This window comes from Sinocyclocheilus rhinocerous, unplaced genomic scaffold, assembly GCF_001515625.1.
Source record: "Sinocyclocheilus rhinocerous isolate Xijiao unplaced genomic scaffold, SAMN03320098_v1.1 scaffold2213, whole genome shotgun sequence".
NCBI lineage: Eukaryota > Metazoa > Chordata > Actinopteri > Cypriniformes > Cyprinidae > Sinocyclocheilus > Sinocyclocheilus rhinocerous.
This window is the reverse complement of record NW_015634046.1, coordinates 630,406-653,901: the sequence shown is the minus strand read 5'-3', so window position 1 is coordinate 653,901 and position 23,496 is coordinate 630,406. Positions and strand designations below refer to the sequence as shown.

General features: G+C 34.9%; 1 protein-coding gene across 1 annotated transcript in view; it reads right to left on the bottom strand.

Moving 5' to 3' along the window:
• The window catches only part of inf2 (inverted formin 2), a gene marked incomplete at its 3' end in the record, with an annotated part of 25,026 nt that extends 9,217 nt beyond the window's left edge, over positions 1-15,809 (bottom strand). The window contains 10 exon segments of the mRNA XM_016559229.1: positions 785-1,132; positions 1,166-1,387; positions 3,607-3,622; positions 3,624-3,740; positions 5,322-5,463; positions 5,594-5,627; positions 7,937-8,096; positions 9,189-9,304; positions 11,659-12,093; positions 15,760-15,809. Of these exon segments, the coding sequence (XP_016414715.1) occupies positions 785-1,132; positions 1,166-1,387; positions 3,607-3,622; positions 3,624-3,740; positions 5,322-5,463; positions 5,594-5,627; positions 7,937-8,096; positions 9,189-9,304; positions 11,659-12,093; positions 15,760-15,766 (1,597 nt within the window).
• Positions 15,810-23,496: the final 7,687 nt, after the last annotated feature.

The following is a 23,496-nucleotide window of genomic DNA, read 5'->3' as shown; positions in this document are numbered from 1 at the left end:
TAATTACTTATTGCAAATAGTGGCAATTATCTGCACCTCAGCATTGTAATACATTATAAAACAGTATGCAATAATAACTTAGTGTAAATTAGAATTTTAATTCAAATTATTAAATGGATGTCACCTTACTGGGACAAAAGCCCTCCCTACACCTACCCTAACCCAACCCGATACTTTATTTTCAACTTTTTGATTATTTCCTTCATTTTTATTAAAAATAAATGCTTTTCTGATGTGATTTGAAATTTGAAAAGGGAGAAAAAAGTTTGCCAAAAGGCAGATTCGAACCCGGATCGATCGCGTCAAAAAGAGTATGACACATGCTTTACCATCTACGCTACTGAATCTGACGACTGATGGCCGTCTTTTGTAAGGTTGACTAGCCCAATCACACGTTGGTGAGTGGCGTTAGTGTAAATAGCCTCTTCCAACAAGGCGGGCTATTTACACTTAGTGTAAAATAGACACTTCGATTTTTTAAATTTTTTTATTCCCAACAGTTAAACAGTTGCCCACAGAAAAAACAGGAGGTGCTGCAGCACCCTCAGCACCCCCACGCCTATGTTATCGCGTGATTAAATCGTCTGCGATAATGAACGCAATATTGCGTAGCTTGTCAGTGAACTACGGCTCGGTGTAGTAAATGCTGCTCCATCTGAAAGCACGTGCTGGAGATTTACTACTAATCACAGAACCGGCTTTACTGACGAGATGTGCATGACTAATCGCATGCGATTTATCGTGCAGCCCTACTGGGAATGGAAGCGTTCCTCACGGATCTCACTGGTGACAGCTCTGGAGTTCAGCTTCTGCCAGTTGAGTTTCTTCATCCGGAGCGTGGGATGCGGGCCGCTCCTCACCGGCGCCGAGTAACACTGGATAACCGGGTAATACGTCCGAGCCACGATCACATCACCTGCTCCTGGAGGAGGAGGAGGAGGAGGAGGAGGAGGAAGAACTCCCATTCCTGGCAGAGGAGGAGGAGGAAGAACTTCCATTCCTGGCAGAGGAGGAGGAGGAGGAGGAGGAGGAAGAGCACCCATTCCTGGAAGAGGAGGAGGTGGAGGAGGAGGTCCAGCTCCTGTTTTGAGAGGCACTGCTGAGATGGGAGGAGAAGCCATGCTGGGCAGAGGAGGAGGAGGAAGAGCTCCCTTTCCTGGTAAAGGAGGAGGAGGAGGAGAAGCAGGTCCAGTCTTTGTGGAGTTGCGCGGAGGTTCCTGGTTTTTGGCTGGTTTGCAGGAACACTCCAGTTTATCGTCTTTGGTCTCCGTCTGTACGGCTTGATTCTTTCTTTTGGATTCGTAACCGTCGACCTCATAAGAGCCTTCGGACGATTCCTTAGTGAAGACGAGACGCTGCAGGATCTTCTCACACGAGTCCATCTCAGCTGAACCCACAGAGAGAGAGGAAAAATCACTTTGTGAAACCATCACATTTCAGTACATTACACTCTTAAAAATAAAGGTGCTTCAAAACGTTCTTCACAGGAATGCCATAGAAGAACCATTTCTGGTTCTGCAAAGAACCATTCAGTCAAAGAACCCTCTCTTTCTTACCTTTTTATAATCTGAAGAACCTTCTTTCGCCACAAAGAAGCTTTTGTGAAACAGAAAGGTTCTTCAGATGTTAAAGGTTCTTTATGGAACCATTTAGACAAAAAGGTTCTTCTATGGCATCGTGAAGCACCTTTATTTTTAAGAGTGTACAGGCAACATGAAATCTTACAAACAAACAATAAACATAAATAAACACACAAGGAAATAAGTAACTTCCAAGTAAATATTAGCATAATTTAGTGATTAATTCAAATTTTTTCCTTATACATTTATTTGTTTAAAAATCTAATTTAAAAAGAAATAAATTAATTAGCAAGCAAATTGAAATAAAAATGCAAATAAGTATGTAAGTCAATAAAGTAAATAAGTGTAAAGTTAAGTAAATAAATAAATGTACATAAGCAAATTAATATAAAAAGTAAATATTAGCATAATTTAGTGATTAATTCAAATTTTTTCCTTATACATTTATTTGTTTAAAAATCAAATTTAAAAGGAAATAAATTAATTAGCAAGTAAATAATTGAAATAAAAATGCAAATAAGTATGTAAGTCAATGAAGTAAATAAGTGTAAAGTAAATAAATAAATGTACATAAGCAAATTAATATAAAAGAAAATAAACAATGAAGTAAAAAAAATAAATTAGCAAGTTTGAAGCAAGCAAGTAAATAAGCATAGGACCATAAATAAAAACAATTAAATAAATAAACAAACAAGCTTAAATAAATTAAAGTGAATTAATAAGTAAATAAGTACATAACTGAAGTTAATATATTGGTAAATAGATTATATATAATTATTCCATGGTCTGTCTGTATACTGGATTCTGATTGGCTGGCAGGTATGCATTAAAACCGTTTAATGCACAGGTAGTTCCAAGTCAGTTTAATCACCGTTCTATATTAATGCGCTGCTTTAATTGATGCACACAAAACACACAACACTTGCGCACACAGAGACAGAGACAGAGAGATCGCACACACAAACTTGTTGTCAAAGCTTCCCCGTGATATTTATTAATAAAAAGGCCTAGATACTACATCGCTACATTATATTCCTTAACAGCGAGATGGTAAAATCGGCTGTTTATGAAGTAATTAATTGTTTGTAGAGATGCAGGTAAAGCACACACAACGGTCATCTCTCTCTCTGTTTCGCGTCGGGTGGTTCTTGGCCTCCACGTCGTGCACTTAAAATCCTTTAATGCACGGCAAGCCGTTAATTATTACATAAATAATAAATTAAGTAAATAAGTAATCGATATACATAAATAAGCAAGCAAATATAAAAGACAACAAGAAAATAATCAAGTATACAAGTAAATAAAGTTAATATATAGGTACATAAGTAAGTAAAGTAAACAAGTGAATAAATATATGTAAATATAACAAAAAAGTAAATAAGCAAGTAAATGTATGAGGAAATAAGACTAAAATTAAATAAGCAATTAAATTAAATAAATGTAAATAAGAAAGCATAAGTACATTATAGGTAAAAAGTAAATAAAGTAAATATATGCAAACAAGAAAGTAGATATACAAACAAATAAGTAAATAAGTAAAAAAAAGTAAATAAGCAAGAAAGTGATGCATGAGTAAGTAAATAAATATAAGACCATAAATAAAAATAAGTAAACAAAGCAAGTAAATAAGTACAAATAAATAAATAAATACCATGGTATTGAATTATTGCTGTATGTCATAGTAATGCCACAGAATATTGTAATCCAAAAAAATAAATAAACTTCCTTAGTGAGTGATTGTGCCCCTTAGTTAAAAAAAAAAAAATAGGATCTGTAATATTGACAGCTAGCCACAACTTTTCAACATTTGAGAATAATGTACTATGTTAGATTGTTGTGATCTCCGCAGTAGGATCTCCACTGTGTGGAGCTTTGGATAAAAGCGTCTGCTAAATGACTAAAAGTAAAGTAAAGTAAAAGTAGGACAGACAACTATTCACCGTCAAAGCATTGATATTAAAGGGGCCAGTGTTTCAAACCGAATCCATTCTATGAGAAACAGAGTGGAACGCAGAGAGAAACTCACAGCTCTGAGCGATCAAGTACGGCTCGGTTAGCGAGCGCATCCAGCGCCTGCCAGATATCCGCTCGCTCGGGACCCAGCAGCAGCAGCGCCTGTAAGACGGACAACAGCCGCAGAGACGACGGGAAGATGCTCACCTGCAAACACACCACACGAGCCGAAGAACACAGAGAGATCACCGCAGATCTGAAAGATGAGCCATGACCACGACAGAATTTATCTGTACTGTTGTGTACTAAAATATACAGTGGTGGCCAAAATGATTAGAACACTAGTATTCTTCTCACCAGCTAAAAAATGGTTTTAAGTCAGTTATTTCTATCTTTTGCTGTAGTGTGTGAGTAGGAAATATCAGTTTACATTTCCAAACATTCATTTTGCCATTAATTGTAATAATGCAGTGAGATTTTTGTTTGCTCCACACAGAGATCTGATCATCATCATCAGTCTGTCTGGAATGACATTTACATTTAGTCATTTAGCAGATGCTTTTATCCAAAGCGACTTACAAATGAGGACAACGGAAGCAATTAAAATCAACAAAAGAGCAATGATATGCAAGTGCTATAACAAGCCTCAGTTAACTTAACGCAGCAAGTTTTTTTTAAATTATATAATAAATAAAAAGAAAACAGACAGAATAGAGCAAGCTAGTGTTAGAGGCCTTTTTTTGCTTTTTGTTAATTGTATAATAAATAAAAAGAAAACAGATAGAATACAAAAGAATAGAGAAGCTAGTGTTAGTTTTTTTCAAATAAAGAAAACAAGCAGTTAGTAAATGAATAGAGTGCAAGTCTAAAAGGGGCAAATTTTTAAAGAATAGAATTAGAATAGAGAGTGCTAGAGTTAGAGGGTCAAATAAACCTGAAGAAACCGAACAAACTGAGACGGACTAAACCCAGAAGAACTGTGGGAACGTCTCCAAGACGCTTCAAGAAACCTCCTGCAAAGCTACAGTACTGTGAGAAGTTTGAGGCACTTGTGTAAAAATGCTGTAAAATGAGGACGCTGTCATAAATAGATTTTCTTTATCAATTAACTTCTATTAACTAAATGAAATCAACATTTGGTGGGAGCATCCTTTGCGTTTAAAGCAGCTTTCGCCCTCGGTGCACTTGAGCAGAGTTTCTCAGGAGCTTTGCTGACTTTTTTTTCTACAAAAGTTATTTGAAACATTAAAGTAAACACTATTTGCATTTATTATACTTTCTAGAATCTATGTATATAAAATAACTTTTGTAAATTTAATTAAATGGGATGTCTTGTCTGACCCACTTCTTAAAGGAACAATAATAATATTTTTATTTTTAAGGAATTATCACACAACCAGGATATTTTTTCATTCGTGTCTTAATTCATACAGTTCTGTTATGCAGCATCTTATTTGGAAAAAAAAAAAAAGCAATGTTTTGTTGTAAATTAATTTTTTTTTTTTTTTCATTTGATTAGATTTGATGATACATTTGTATTAAATCATAAGACACAGAAAGCAGAAAATATAAAGTGAAAAATGCAGAATTTAGGGAAACATAAAATGCATTTCATGCAGCACTAAATTTAAAGGTTGTGAACAAACAAGTTATGTTTACATTCATTCTCCAGGTCAGACAAACATTGGGAAAGCATTTCCTTCCCCAAACCACTATTGATAGAATATGGGGGGAAAAATCATATAATAATAATATTTTTGGCATTATGGCTGATCCCTTGCTGCTCACCTTGTTAAACAGAGATGTGAAGACTTGCTGATGGTTGCTCATGTCAATTCCTCCATAAAGCCTCAGGAGCTCGTCCTCATCCTCAGCCATAGCCTCTTCAAACGCCTCACACTGGATGATCAAGTCTTCATCATCTTCTTCTCTATAACACACACACACACTAACTGAGCATTCCAACTTGAGCTTTATTGCAAATTTCCTTTGCTCGGTGTGCACTTCTACTTTGTTTTTCTGTGCACAGTTGCACATTTCAATGAATTAAACAAACTCGCCTTAACTTCGGCAGCAGGTGAAGCAGCTGTAATCCTGGTAGATGAAAATAAACAAAGTCCATGAATATACCATAAACAATGCTCAAAAACATCTAGCGCTCTGTTGGAAAGCTCAGTTGTGTTAAAGCACAAAACAGGAGGCGTGTGCTTGAGTGACAAACAGGTGAATGCAATTAAGACCTGATCACTTCTGTTAGCAACTGCATACTAACCACACTACTCATACTAGTTTTGCAGTATGCATATTGTGCACAGTTCAGATGACCTATAGTCCAAATGTGCAATATACAGATGTGTTATTTTAGTATCATTGAGGTACTATTTTAGATTTTATTAATAAGGGCTGTGTTCAAAATAGCATAATTGCATGCTACTCATACTATTTTTGAAGTATGCAATATGAATATCATGCACAATAGGTTGCACACCTAGATTACCTACTAAATTGGTCAAAATGTGCTATATACAATAAGAAACAAGAGTTAACACTTTCTTTACGCATTATGTGATCAGACTGCAATTTACATTTAATATCATGCACAATAGGTTGCACACCTAGATTACCTACTAAATTGATCAAAATGTGCTATATACAATAAGAAACAAGAGTTAACACTTTCTTTACTCATTATGTGATCAGACTGCAATTTACATTTAAAAAAAAAACTAATTTATTTTCCAGGAAAAAACTCTAAATAAACACAAAATTATAGCATACTACTGTCTGAATGGTTGCACACTGCATGATGTTTCACATGCTATTTTTAATAAACAGCAGGTAGCATTCAGTGTATACTGTGCAATATGCAGTAAGTAGTATGCAAGTATTCTATATTGCATGCTAAGGGCATGTCTTGAACAGTTTTACTCATGTGATCAGACTGCAATTTACAGAAATAACACTAAATTAAAGCATACTACTGTCTCAATAGTTGCACATTGCATGTTATTTCATACACTATTTTTAATAAATAGCAGGCAGCATTCAGTGTACACTGTGCAGTATGCAGTAAATAGTATGCTAGTATTCCATGCTAAGGGCATGTTTTGATTAAGGACTGTTTTCAAAATAGCATTCTTCCATACTACTCATACTATTTTTGCATCTACTAAATCAGTCAAAATGTGCAAAATACAGTAAGCCACAACATTTTACAACAGTTTTTTTTTTACTCATTATGTGATCACACTGCAATTTACAGAAATAAAGCAGCTGTAATCCTGGTAGATGAAAATAAACAAAGTCCATGAATATACCATAAACAATGCTCAAAAACATCTAGCGCTCTGTTGGAAAGCTCAGTTGTGTTAAAGCACAAAACAGGAGGCGTGTGCTTGAGTGACAAACAGGTGAATGCAATTAAGACCTGATCACTTCTGTTAGCAACTGCATACTAACCACACTACTCATACTAGTTTTGCAGTATGCATATTGTGCACAGTTCAGATGACCTATAGTCCAAATGTGCAATATACAGATGTGTTATTTTAGTATCATTGAGGTACTATTTTAGATTTTATTAATAAGGGCTGTGTTCAAAATAGCATAATTGCATGCTACTCATACTATTTTTGAAGTATGCAATATGAATATCATGCACAATAGGTTGCACACCTAGATTACCTACTAAATTGATCAAAATGTGCTATATACAATAAGAAACAAGAGTTAACACTTTCTTTACGCATTATGTGATCAGACTGCAATTTACATTTAAAAAAAAAACTAATTTATTTTCCAGGAAAAAACTCTAAATAAACACAAAATTATAGCATACTACTGTCTGAATGGTTGCACACTGCATGATGTTTCACATGCTATTTTTAATAAACAGCAGGTAGCATTCAGTGTATACTGTGCAATATGCAGTAAGTAGTATGCAAGTATTCTATATTGCATGCTAAGGGCATGTCTTGAACAGTTTTACTCATGTGATCACACTGCAATTTACAGAAATAACACTAAATTAAAGCATACTATTGTCTCAATAGTTGCACATTGCATGCTGTTTCATATACTATTTTTAATAAATAGCAAGCAGCATTCAGTGTACACTGTGCAGTATGTAGTAAGTAGTATGCCAGTATTCTATATTCGATGAAAATAAAAGCATACTAACTTCTAAATGGTTGCATATTGCCTGCTATTTCACATGCTATTTTTAATAACCAGTAGGCATTATTCAGTGTACACTGTGCAGTATGTAGTATGCTAGTATTCTATAAAAGCTGTATTTGGAATAAAATCTGTGTTCTAAACAGCATACTTGCATGCTACTCATAGTTTTCTGCAGTATACAGTAAATAGAAGTTTAATGTACTATGTATCTAGGTTTGACGTACCAATGAACTCCTTGCGCATCTTGTCTCTCTGGCGCAGGTCGTCGGCGCTGAAGATCAGGGCGTTTATGACACTCAGAAGTGTCACCATGTAAGGCACATTATCAGTGGATTGGAGTTCATTCATAATCACACTGAATCGATACTGCTGCGTCTTCACAGACTGTTAGACAAACACAACACTCGCATCAACACTAACGTCATGCAGACTTTATATTGAGCTTATTTTAACATGCAAGCCCTGTCATTCAACCTTTGCGCTTTAAAAAAGAAAATAACTGTCCAATTGAAAATTTGATAAAATATGCATGCATAAGATTTCACAGAATATCTCTGGTTTAAGTTCAGTTAATATAACTACCACAACTAATTTTCTTAGTATTTTTGTCTTTTTTCAATAACAAGTACCTAAACATTCTTAAATCAAGGCACATTTACTTGAGAAGGTAAATGACAAGATATTAAAATAAATAAATAATTAATTAATTAAATAAATATAAGTGAGTTTAAAGCTTAAAACAAGAAAAATATCTGCCAAATAAACAATTCAACAAAACAAGACTAACAAGATTTTTTTCTTAAAATCTCATTAGTACATTACAGACATAATTAAATCTAGTACATAAATAAATAATAGGTAGATATGTAAAAAATATGTAAATAGGCAAGTAAATAAGTAAAGAGATATGTACACAAATAAACAAATATATAAGTAAATAAATAAATTAAAAATCATAATATCTGCCAACTGGGTAAGAAAGAAAATATTCATGAAAACAAAGATTCTTTTTTTCTTAAAATCTAAGTAAATATAAGTAAGCAAGCAAATAAATAAATATGCCAGCAAGCAATTAAAAAAAATAAAGTAAATGTATCTTGCTTTAAGAATGTTTAGATATCTGTACTGGAAAACCAGACAAAAATACAGAAAGAAAATCGTCTTTTCAGAAAATCTTTTTTTTTTATTTCAGTGCAAAATGTCACTTTGGCAGAAATAATAAAATTCCTCAGTCTATTTAGAAGCTACAGTGTGTGAAGTTTTGTGTTTTTACCCACATGCAGTCACACACTGATATATTAAGAGAAGAAATCCATCACAAACGGTCACACGCATGTTATCCGTCTCAGCTGAGCACTTCAGATCACCAGGTGTAAAAGACACTTAAACTCGCTTTCTGACCTGATATCAATCCCTTAACTCATCCAGATGGAGGAGCATGAATCATACAATCATATAAATCATATGAACACTTGCCTTGTAATGGTCCAGAGAGTCTAAAGCGAGTCTGTGACCCTCAGAAGAGAACATGCTGAGGGCCGCCAGCAGCTCAAACACCTGCTTCTTCACCATGGTGTTAGATGTGTCCAAAGCTGGAGGGAAAGGGAAAGGAAAGACAGTGTTTTTAGCTTCCTCCCCCATCGTTTTGTCCCTCTTCACTTTTAGGATGTGTTAGCAGCTAATTTTTGGGAGACGTAATGTTAACTTTGTACTTCTGATGGTTAAAAAAACAGCCAAAGCATGTGATAGGTGTGAAGATTGAGCAATGCAGATACTGTGAGCAATGCTTTGGAGGAATGCGTGTTTTCTGAATTTATCTTGTCTACTGGACAGTGCACAGTTTTAAAGGAGCAGTTCGGCCAAATCCTTCTTTCGGATGTAGAAACAGCGATTGCATGACTTCGACGGGCGTGTTTTTGCATCATCAAAAGAGAAGCGTGAAAGAAATTAATGCGGGTTTGGAATGACATGAGGGTGAGTAAATGATTTTTGGGTGAACTATTCCTCTATCCCTGTAAAGCCTGACAAATGAAACTATAGTGCATATTTTTTTATTTAACAGTTTATTTGAACTCTTAGACAAAATATACAGTATATATATATAAAAAAAAAAATAAAAAAAAAGTAAAAAAAAATTTGCATGTGTTTTTTGTTGAGTATCATACTTTATTTAGCTTTTAGGGGTCATAATGTTGAGATGAAAAGTTGAAATTATGACATAGTAAGCCATAATTCTAATATAAAAGTCATAATTATGACATAAAAAGTCATATTTATGGCACTGTCCATTTTGAGGTAAAAAGTCATAGCTATGGGACAGTCAAAATCATGACAAGTGAATTATGAGATAAAGTCATAATTATGAGACAAAAAGTCATAATTTTGAGGTAAAAAGTCAAACTTTTCGGATAAAAGTCAATTATTAGACAAAGTCAAAATTATTACTTAAGTGGATGAGATAAAAAGTCATAATTATGAGATAAAATGTCAATTATGAGATAGTAAGTGAAAATTCTGACATAATTATGACTTTCTATCTTGTAAGTTTGACTTTCTATCTCATAATTCTGACTTTTTATCTCATAATTGACTTGTCATAATTTTGACTTTCTATCCCATAATTCTGACTTTTTATCTCATAATTGACTTGTTATAATTTTGACTTTCTATCTCATAAGTGAATTATGAGATAAAAAGTCAGAATTATGAGATAGAAAGTCAAAATTATGACATAAGTCAATTATGAGATAAAAAGGTCAAAATTATGAGATAGAAAGTCAAAATTATGAGATTAAAAGTAATTAATTCTGACTATAAAACATTCCATTGAAATGACCTTTTTTTTAAAAAATGGAACGGATTATTGACACTTTGGAAAAAATATGCAAAAAAAAAATTTTTAGTTTGCATATGTGTTTTTTAATGAGTATTATTTTTGATGCATCAGGCTTTTATGGCTCATATAGTCTGATATAGTGAGAATATGGAGGAAAAAACAACTAAATTTTATTCAGAGACTCAAACTAAGCAAAAATACGCGATATTTTGCTAGAGGCTTTTGCATATGAAATATGATACAGTAGGACTTATAGGGTTGAAATTAGGGCTGGGACAATAAATCGATGCATCACGAATCGAGAAATGATTCTGCATCGATTCTGAGATTTTCCGAAGGCATCGCGATTCTCTCTTGAATCGATTCTGAGCTTAGTTTTTAACAGCAGATGGCGCTGCGTACTTTAGAAACAGCCGTATTCTGCTTGCTTCCAGTTCCTTACACACGCACCATTTTAACCTAAAATAATCGTTCATAAAGTTCGAAAAGGTTTAAGCGAATTACAAGGATTTTCACAGTGGGCTGTGTTTACATTAATCTCGCATCTAGTTAAATATGTACCCTGAATGCAATGGAAGTAGGGCTGGGACAATAAATCGATGCATCGCGATTCGTGGATCGATTCGGAGATTTCGGAAGGCATCGCGATTCTCTCTTGAATCGATTCTGAGCTTAGTTTTTAACAGCAGATGGCGCTGCGTACTTTAGAAACAGCCGTATTCTGCTTGCTTCCAGTTCCTTACACACGCACCATTTTAACCTAAAATAATCGTTCATAAAGTTCGAAAAGGTTTAAGCGAATTACAAGGATGTTCACAGTGGGCTGTGTTTACATTAATCTCGCATCATAAAAGCATAAAAGCCGATGTGCAAGTACATTTAAACACTTACATTACTCAACCGAACGCACAAGCGCTCTTCTTCGTGAGCATTTGAGTGTGCGGTTAAAAACTAGCCTAGAGCGCCATCTGCTGTTAAAAACTAAGCTCAGAATCAATTCCAGAGAGAATCACGATGCATTCCGAAAATCTCAGAATCGATCCACGAATCGCGATGCATCGATTTACTGTCCCAGCCCTAGTTGAAATAAGACAGTAAGAGCGTCTCTACCCTGTGACAGCTTGCGCACATATCCCTCATTATCCACGATGAAGTGAATCCCGGCAGACGAGTTCATCACGGCTCTCACACAGTTCACACACGTCAGCTGCAGCAGAGTGTCTGCGATTCGAGAGCAGCCGCGTCCCGACAGACGGTCCAGGGCCTCCAGCAGCAGGTCGAGGCCCGAGAGCTCCAGGAACTGCACCATCCAGGCCTGGTCGCTCTTCTCCAGACGCTTCTTCAGGCCCGAGTAGTTGACCACAGTGGGCACCTGCAGCAGACGGATGCACAGCTCGGCGTCTGCGTTCTCCAGGTTGGCCTCCTGCGAGCCGTCCGAGTCCTGAGACGAGCCCAGTCGACCTCGCACAGCTGCCCACTTCTTCTGCGCGCCATCTGACTTCCCAGACATGATGATGATGATGAAGATGAAGATCGAGGGAGGTGCTACGAAAGTAAAAAGCAGAGAATTTAATTAAACACATAATACTAATAGTTTTATTTAGATTCACTTAAAAAATCTAATCTCTTCTCTACAACCTGCCAAATATACAGTAAGTTTGGTTTAACTTGAAGAAATTGTGACAGAATTATATAACTACTGTACAGTAGGCTTGCCGCGATAGACGGTGCTGACGATGATACCGTTGTTAAGCTTTTAAGCTATTTAAAAGCGAAGGAAAGCGAGGAAAAGAGGGACAATTTAAACAAACTAAAAACGAACAATTGCTTTACTCCGAATTACCGCTATTTGAAAGTTAAAGTAAAATGCGCACGCCGTTTTTGCAAGCTCTTTAAAAGTGAAGGAAAGCGAGGAAAAGAGGGAATGCCCCTGCCCCCACGGTGATGGGGGGTCACAACCCTACTGTACAGCAAAAAGTACTTCTCAAAGCAATAATAATAATAATAATAATAATAATTACACAATTTACAATAAACACAATTATTTTTTTATATTGTTATCATAAAATGAGGTGCTGCGGAAAAGAACTTATACTGTATAAATTCTGTATAAATACTGTAAAAATACTTTATACTGTATAAATTAAATTGGATGAAAAATATCTTTATGATATTCCTAATAATAACAATAATAATAATATTAATACCAATAATAATACTTTTTTTTTTAAATTGACATTATTATTATTATTATTATTATTATTATTATTATAATAAAATAGCCTAAGTGCTGTGCAACAGAACTTCTATACCATATAAATTTAAACAGATGAAAAATATCTTATGATGTTCATAATAATAATAACAATAATTAAATTACATGTTACATTAATTTATTATTATTAATAAGGTGTGGTACAATAGAGCTTGCATACAGTAGAAATTAAAACTGTTGTTGATGATAATAACAACAACAACAACAATAATAGTTGTTATGTTTTAATAAATTGAATATTATTATTATTATTATACAAAATATCATAAAACCAAGATCTTTTTTATCTGTTTTAATTTATACAAGTTGTGCAGAACCTTTTTTGACAAAAAACTAAAAATTTAATAATAGTATTTTATTTATTGTAAATTGTTATATTTTATTTCATGTGATTACATTTTAAAAGCGTCATTAAATTGCTAAAGTCTAAAGAACTAATTTCTTTAGACACCATTTTCGATGAAAAATTCATGTTAAAACATAAAACACAGAATCCAGGAAAAATAAAACGGAAAAAAGAATTTAGAAAAATAAATAAAAAAGTAAATAAATAATTAATAAATAAATACAAATACAAATACAAAAATAAATAAAAAAACTAATTTCATGGAGCCCTAAATGAAAAGTTAGCCGACTCCGTGAAGTTTACATTAATTTTCAAGGTCTAACAAACATGTAGAATGCATTTTTGCATATTAATGGTATGAAATTAATATCGTAATAAATAGTGGTTGACCGATATGGGTTTTTTGACAGCCGATACCGATGCCGATATCTTGGAAAGCAGGGTGGCCGATAAAAAGCCGATATCATTTTATTTATTTTAATTAATATTCAAGAAATTTGAAATCATTTGAAAATGGATTAAAAAATAAATGTGTAAAATAAACATACTTTTACTTAAGATGGCAAAGTATTTTTCACAAATAAATAAATATTTAATAAAAATATGATTAAAAAGGAAGTAAACACTGTAAGCAACAGGGCACTCAGTATTCTGGGAAGTTTGTGTGCATTGGGAATCATACTTTTTCAAATAAAGCCAAGGTAACACTCATTTTACATACAGCACAGTGAAAATGACATGAATATGACAGTGAGCAAATGCATAAAGGGCAGCATAATTTGAAATCACGAGTTTACGATCGCGTGTCTTCAGTGAAGCAGAACTCTCCTCCTGTCAGCAATCAATTCGCACGGACCGACCGTCACGCACAGAACACGCGATCATGCAGGATACAAATGCACACTTCACAAGATCTCACAGCTGGATTCGACCAAGTTTGCAAGGTTTTTGAAATTAGATGTTCATTAGTCATTCAAAGATTTGTTTAAATTATATAAATGCGTATTTGCTGAATGCTGACGGTAAACAAGAAAGTATTATAATGTTTGACTTTCAATTACTAACAATATAAAAGCAATCGTTATAATACTTTTTGTATACATTTTAATTCCTTTGTTATATATTTATTATGTATATATAAATACACACACATGCATTTATATATTTAAGAAAATATGTTTTGTTTATATATGAAATATTAATATTTATATATAATATAAATTATATTTGAATATATATATATTCATATATATAGTGTATATATAGTGTTTATCGATAGATTGTTATAATATCTGCATCTGTGCAGTTCTTTGTCATAAAGACAGTTTACAAAATATCATGGGGGAGCAATCGGTTTTCCATTGCCATTTTTATTTGAAAATTTTACTTTTAACATAAAACATATTAATTACAGTGCATATGGCAAATAGTTTTGCATACTTGAGCTAAAGAAAGAGGGTTGTACTAGAAATGCAAACAGTAAAATTTTGTTTGTACAGCAAACAGGTGTGTGTGTGTGTGTGTGTGTGTACCTACTTAACCATATTTTGGGGACAAATTTGTACCCAAAAGTGAGCTACACATGACAAAATCTCCAAAAAGCTACCTTTGGGGACGTCCTCATTTGTAAAACTGGTATAAAAATAAAGTAAACAAAGTTTTTTTTAAATTGCAAAAATACAATAAGTTGCAAAATGCAATAAGTTTAGTTTACCACCTTACCCTATTAGTCAATAATTTTTTATTTTATTTATAATGTTTACTATTATTTTTTATTATTCTACCCTCATTGGGGGCTGAGCCCCCCTAAAACGAAAATCTTAGAATCGCCCCTGATTCAAAGATTTGTTTAAATGATATGAATGCGTATTTGCTGAATGCTGACGGCAAACGAGAAAGTATTATAATGTTTGCCTTTCTATTACTAATAATATAATACTTTGTATACATTTTAATTTCCTTTCTATCTGATTATTAGGCAGACTTCTATCCGTATTAGACAGAGCTGTTAACGACAACAGCGAACAAGAGGGAGAATGTGAGCACTGTGTGCTCAGGCGCTGCCGCTCTCAGCGCCGTCAAAATAAAAGTCCGTCGCGCCGAAACAGAAAAACTTATCGGCCGATACCGATATTTGAAAAATGCCAAATATCGGCCGATATATCGGCCTTGGCGATATATCGGTCGACCACTAGTAATAAACATAGATTATGAATAATATGGAAATAAATATAGGCCAACCCTACTTTCATAAAAGAGAGACAAATTCTGAGTCATTAGCACACATTTGGTGCTGGTGAAACATAAAGCAACATCTGACAAGCATAAAGACACATGATTTGAGGAATAATTCTTAAAACTCTCATGCTACAAAACATCCAAACTATGCTTGAAGATGCAGGAAGGTGAGAGCATCTATCAGAAACACCAATATTCAGAGGAAATGAGGGCCGAGTGTCACAGAAAGGAAGGCTAAAACAGCAGCTTTAACACATTCTTTAATCCAGAGGAATGGATGATCAGTTCAGACTTGCAAAACTCAACCCAACATGAGCTCTCCTTGTCTTTCTCCACACTGGTTTAGACTTACCTGGCATGAGCTGTTCTGGGATCAACAGACGCAGAAAGAGGCTCTGAATGGCAAGCGCTGGCACGAAACTAATTTTAACCATAGACTTAGGAGCTTTTATAGTAACTGTGAAGATTAAAGGTTCTTTTTAATGCACAATGATTACGTCTTTTATAAAGCAAGTTCAGATCTATTCCACATCAGCGTAAGTAAACATGAGCTGAAAGCATTGACTGAACACACCCTTAAACTCAACAAACAATGAAATCATACAGACAGAGACGAGATATTCCATTGATCTCACACACAAACACCAATACAGAAGGTCAGAAAGTCATACCAAAAATATAATTAACGTAAGCTTTTGGATGAAAAACTAAAATCTGCATCACTTAATTTAAAGTTGCTGTGTATTAGAATGATTTCTGAAGGATCATGTGACACTGAAGACTGCAGTAATGATGCTGAAAATTCAGCTTTGATCACAGAAATAAATTCTATTTTAACAGATATTCACATAGAAAACATATTAGACCAAACTACAGTTAGTGTAAGCTTCTGGATAAACTGTGAACTGCTAGCAGCCTTGAAAATAAAAACTGCATCACTTAAATTATAGCTAAATTAAAGTTCCTTTTGCATCAATATTTTCCAAATAAAAGGCATTTGATTTATGCACTTTCATGTGCAATACCCTTGGAAAGTAAGACTTCCTTTTATTTTTTTTGAAAGAAATGAATATTTTTATTCATCAAGGACACATTAAAGTGATCAAAAGTGATCGTAAAGACATTTATAATGTTACAAAAGATTTAGATTTCAAATAAACGCTGTTCTTTTGAACTTTTGAACTATTCATCTGTGAATCCTGAAAAATAAAATGTATGACGGTTTCCACAAAAATATTGGGCAGCACAACCATTTTCTTCAACTGATAATAATCAGAAATGCTTCTCGAGCAGCAAATCAGCATGTTAGAATGACTTCTGAAGATCATGTGACACTGAAGACTTTAAGACTTTGATCACAGCTGTTTGAAATTGCAATAATATTTCACAATTTTTACTGTATTTTAGATCAAATAAATGAAGCTTTGGGGAGCAGAAGAGACTTCTTTTTAATAAATCGTGTGCTTGAAAGATTACTTTGAATGTCTATTTCAGGATGTTCACTGACTCACTGGATAAAAAGCATTGCAGTGTATTGTACATCCATCTGTGCATCTGCTGATTCGACACGATCTTCACTTCACTATCTGATTATCTTACACAAAACAAACCAGCCCGGTGCTGGAATCTGTCCCATCAGCTACAGTGGGACGTCCTGCAGGGATTTACCGCTGACAAAAGAGCGTTTATGCCACAGCGACGCTCAACAAAAGCGCCAGAGCGTCTTTGGCACCGGATTCAATTCTCCCTTTTCTACCCCAGTTTGTTTTGACCGAGGGAAAGTCAGAGAGATGCTTTATTTAAATTTAGCCGCTCAGGTAAGACTAAAACACTCCCTTTCTGCAGTTTAGAGAACAAATTGCGCAAACGTTCATGCACGAAGGAATCTCGGCGTGAATGCCAGGAACGTCCTTCACACAGACCCTCCAATGTCTTCAGCACGCGGTCACAGTCAAGAAGGAAAGACTTTCACGTGAAGGGAAACTCACAGAACAATACGACTCAATGCTTCTTTGCATTTCTCGGTAATGTTTACTGCGGTCATTTTTTTTCTGAAGAGTGAATCGCACAAAATCGTAAAATCAGGTCATATTTTGACCCAAAATCAAGCAGATAGAAATAGGGAACTATATCATGCTGAAGTATATTTTTAGGATGATTATTGTCATGTCAACTTCATGATTTTCATTTCTATTTTGTACATTTTTAAAAATCCCGCTGCAATGCTGTTTTTTGGGAATGGAATTGTGACACATTTTCTTTTAATAATTATTTTAACATTTTGACTTTAAAAAATCCCATTATATCGCTATTTCTTTGGGATGGAATTGTCAAGAAAATAATGTGACAAAAGTACATTTTCCTTTAATAATCATTTTAACATTTTACCTTTAAAATCTCATTGCACTGTTATTTTTCATGATGGAAATGTCAAGAAACAATGCCACAAAATGCCCATTTTCCTGTAATAAATATTTAATAGGCCTACATTAACTTCAATAAAATTCCATTGTGTTGCATTTTTTTCTTTAATAATGTCACAAAAACACACATTTTCCTTTGATAATCATTTTAACATTTTACCTATAAAATCATATTGCATTGCTATTTTTTTGCAATGGAGTTATCAAGAAAATAGTGTAACAAAAACACATTTTCCTTTAATAATCATTTTAACATTAACAAATCCCTTTTAGAGGTCGACCGATTCATCGGTTTTGCCGATTAATCGGCACTGATAGTTGATTGGTGGAACTATCGGTTATCGGCAAAAATCCATGCCGATAGCTTTTCCGGGTTGCGTCCAGTGGCTGAGAAGGGTCCGCTGCCATTATACAGCGGCCTCTAGAGGCGAAATCACTAACAGCACGTGTTGTTTGTATTGACACGTGACACTGCGCGCTGCACAGAGCAGGAAACTTCAAACGCGCATTTAAATGCAGCCGACAGAAAATCCTGCCGCGGAACAGAGTGCCAATTACATAGTTTTCCATTAAATTACATAATTTTTTTGCTAAATTGCTATGCGATGGTGCCGCAGACGGCAGCCTCAGTGTTTGGCTCTCCAGTGTTTGTACTGTTTTTGTTAGTTTTTCCTGTTTTTTGTTTCTCAAACACGATCAGTTTTACCAGGGATGAGCTGCTGAACATTCGGCAGAACACACCACACAATCTTCTACCGGATTTTGTTTATTCGGACGTTTTGCTGAACGTTGTAGTTGGCGGAGCAGCGGCGCTGATCAAGCGCTTCAGTACGCGCAGACGGGGGAAGCGAGCCGGCGTCCTCGTGAAGCTCAGGAAGCGCGGGTTCAGAACGCCGTTGCCTAGCATCCATCTGGCGAATCTCCGCTCTCTGCTGACCACTGCCTGGTTCATCTTATACCGACTTACAGGCATAAACTTAAATCTGCTAAACCTGTAGTAAAGTCTGTAAAGAGATGGACCAACGAAACAGAGCGGGCATTACAAGCCTGTTTCGACTGCACTGATTGGAGTGTTTTTGAAGCAGCCACCAACGATCTGGACAAGCTCACGGAATCTGTAACATCATATATCAGTTTCTGTGAAGACATGTGCATCCCTACCAGGACTCATTTAACATTCAACAATGATAAGCCATGGTTTACAGCAAAACTTCATCATCTTCGTCAGGCCAAAGAGGACGTCTACAAAAGGGGGGACAGAGTCTTGTACAATCAGGCCACAAACACACTGAATAAGCTTCAAACTCATTTATGCCACATTGTTCATTCTTGAAGCAAACTTATGTCCGTTTGGTGATTAAATAAACCGTTTTAGACCACTGCTTGTGAACGTGACGCGTCTGGTGTGTGATTTCTCCTAGATGCAGTGCTGCGCGCTTTTGCCCAGTGTGTGACTTACATATTTTTTATTATTTTGATTAGATAATCATGCAGTGTTCTAAAATAGAAGCAAATAAAGTGTGAGAGTACACATACAATATCAATAACCTATGTATGTAATTTTAATGCTATGGCCTTGTGTAGATATTTAAAGATGGCCATCTTTAAGCATGACTGTTGAAATTAAATGATAATACTTACACTCTAAAAAAATGCTGGGTTAAATATGGACAAACCCAGCGATTGGGTTGTTTTCAACCAATAGTTGGGTTAAATGTTTTGTTTAACCCATCCTTCTGGGCAGTAACCCATCTGCTGGGTCAAAAACAACACAATCGCTGGGTTTGTCCATATTTTACCCAGTGCTGGGTTGTATTTAACCCAGCATTTTTTAGAGTGTAACAGTAAGAGTCCATTTGTAATATTAATGAAAGCTGTAGAAGTATTGTTCCTACACTCTAAAAAATGCTATGTTTCAACCCAACTTTGGGTCAAATATGGACTAACCCAACTTTTTAAATTTAACGTAAAAATTTAACCCAACGGTTGGGTTAGTCCATATTTGACCCAAAGTTGGGTTGAAACAACCCAGCATTTTTTAGAGTGTAGTGTGTTCATTTTAACATTTACCATTACTTAATAGGCTACATTTTTAAATTTTAAAGTTTTTTTTTTAACATTAGTAAACTATGAAATAACATTAATGATCAATATAATAATTAATATTAATATGTTTATTCATTTACAAAGTATGGTTCAGTACTGCTACTGCTTTTTAAAAAATAGTAAAGCACTGTTTTAGTTTTCATTTAGTATCCATTTTAAAAACTATCGGTTGATTAATCGGAATCGGCCAGTGTGGTCCAACCTAGCTATCGGTATCGGTCGACCTCTAATCCCTTTGCATTCTCTGTTGACCTTGATAAAGCTTCTCTGCGAGGTCAGATGCTCTCACGGGTGATGATAGCCTACATATGAACAATACAATCACGTGTGTTTGCCACAAACCTGTTAACATGAAAATATCATCACTCAGATGATATCTGGCTGAAAGTAGCTCAGAGGAAAGGCCATATAAGTACAGAGATTTCATACAAACATTCCTGCAAACGACGGCTTGCTCATTTCACTGGAATGAGCGACTTATTAAGAGCATCACTAGACATAGTGTGAATTTATCACATCTCCTCCTGACTGTCACGCTTACATGACACAATCTAGAATGATAACAGCATGAGAGCAATGCAGTTTTGTTTCTGATGACTGGATGCATTATTCAATCTAGCCAACCTCTCACTTTATTATTATCATCAACAACAGGAATCTAGAGAATTAGACTTTATTCAGAGCAATAAAACCAGTTTAATAGCAAAAAATAAAAATAAAATAACCAACAATGCATCGCATGAGATGCAACTTCACAAGCCTCTTGCTCATAAATATCATTATATACACCCATAAGCCCATACTTGCCTTTTACTGAGTAAGCAGACACACCTGACTACACTGGAAATCAATAATTACAATAAATGACCTGTTACTGACAAATTACCACATTACTACAGTAAAACTGCAATAATGTGGTGTTATTCACCAGTGTCTAAAAAATGAATCGAAATGACAGATTGTGAAAGGTTTTACGCTATTTTCCTTTAATAATAATGTTCAAATGTTGACTTTAAAATCATATTGCATTGTTATTTTTGGGACGGAATTGTCGAGAATATAATGTTGCAAAAAACATATTTTCCTTTAATAATAATTTTAAAATGTTGACTTTAAAATCATATTGCATTGTTATTTTTGGGACGGAATTGTCGAGAATATAATGTTGCAAAAAACATATTTTCCTTTAATAATAATTTTAAAATGTTGACTTTAAAATCATATTGCATTGTTATTTTTGGGACGGAATTGTCGTGAAAATAATGTTACAAAAAACATATTTTCCTTTAATAATCATTTTAAAATTATAACTTCCTTAAATTCCTATTGCATTGCTATTTTTTGGGGATTGAATTGTAGTAATTGTGACAAAAGTCCACAATACTAAAGTAAAACTGTAATAATGTGTTGTCACTTGGCAAAAAAAAGAAGAAAAAGAATCAGAATTACAGATTGTGAACGTTTTTACACTCTTAGAGGTCACATATTAATTTACTGTTGTAAAAATATTCATAACAAATACTGACAAACTAAAAATGACTTCCGAAGTTTAAATACAATGAAACAAAGATTATGCACGTAAGAAAAAATTTTTTTTTTCTTTTTTACTTGAAATTGTCATGTTGAATTCAATGTGTCAATACTTGTCTTTTCTTTGTAATTAATTGTGAATTTACTAGCAATTTCTGAGTGCAGCAAGCAATTTTTCTGGTATATTGTCAAAGAAATATGTGAAAGCAAAAGTCTCAAACACCTGACTTTGTCTCTTTTGTGCATCCATGATGAAACAGGGTTATTATGCAGGGCAAATCCATCTGATTCAGTGTTTTACAGACGGCATATCAGCGCAACATCTGCTTCATATTCAGACTTTTCATCTCCAGCACTAACATAAAGCAGTGAAAGCACTGAGACTTCTCCTCCGCATCTGATCTCCTGAATATATCACCCACACGGTCAACAAGAGGACAGCATGCCTTAAAATGACGAGACAGCATTATTAAATCATCTTTACATACAGTAACCTTGACCCTCAATCTATATGTGCGCCTGTTTACATACAGACGACATGCAATGACACAAACAAACGCGTTCATGACACGATTTCGATATGACAAATGCAACATTGTTTCCTGTGTTACCTGTGATTCGGCGAGTGTCCTTTATGATGTGATGAAGAGGAGGACTGATGCGAGGAGACACATTCCGGGCGTCTCTCCTGATAGTTTGAAGTATTCCGGGCGGATGAGGGTGAGATTGTTGGATTGACTCATGCTGCTGCTGACACATGTGCTGACCACGCCCACTGAGCGCGGCGGGGCGTGGCTTAACGCGCTACTCCGCCAATCCAAACATTCCGGGAAACTGGAGTACTGCATACTGCGAATCAAGAATGCAACACTAGACTTTTTAAAGGAGCAGGTCACCCAAAAATGAAAATGTGCTGAAAATGTGCTCACTCTCAGGCCTTCCGAGATTAGGATGAGTTTGTGTCTTCATCAGATTTGGAGAAATGTAGCACTGCATCAGTGTCTCAGCAATGGATGCTCTGCAGTGAATGGGTGCCGTCAGAATGAGAGTCCAAACAGCTGATAAAAACATCACAATAATCCACAAGTAATCCACACCACTCCAGTCCATCAGTTATCAGCTGTTTGCACTCTCATTCTGACGGCACCCATTCACTGCAGAGCATCCATTGCTGAGACAGTGATACAATGACACATTTCTCCAAATCTGATGAAGAAACAAACTCACCTACATCTTGAATGGCCTGAGGGTGAGCACATTTTCAGCAATTTTTCATTTTTGTGAAAAATGATTCCTTTAGTTTGCATTGTGCACTTGTTTGAGTAATTATGTTGGAAATGTACGCATCCCTAAATTAACTTTAAAAGTGTCAAATGGAGAGACACACCCGAACTCATGCAACCAAACTGTCTGATTTAGAAAAAGATAATTAGGAAGGCAACAGATTTTCCTCCAGATTTAATTATATTTTTTTGGTTTTCCAAAATAATCAAAGTCTTATTTAAAACACGCCTGTATTCTAAATCTCTGCGACCTCTTTCAGGATCTTGTGCAGTGTTTTGTTTGATTGAATCAAGTGTTATCAGATGATAAGATATTTTTACAAAATCCACCAGCATGTTGATAAATGAGATTCTTGAGATGTTTGAGAGATTCAGTCCGGCGTGAGGATAAACTGACAAACAGGAGCTGAATGAACACAAGAAGTAGTGTCACTCGCAGCTGACACATGCATGATAGAAAAAGAGAAGGACATGATTTTAGTGAATATACAAAGACAATCTTATGATTATGAATCAAGTTTGGTTTTATATGCATAAATGCAAGATTGTATTGGCATGTTTTAGCAGTTTAGATGAGTTAATTCTATTTATGCCTAAAACGTGTTCATCTCTCCATGCAACAGGCAGCTACAGCGTGTTATAGAGCACTGGGAGATATAAACATGCTAAATTAATACACTACCAGTCAACAGTTTTTGAACAGTAAGATTTTTAATGTTTTTAAAGAAGTCTCTTCTGCTCACCAAG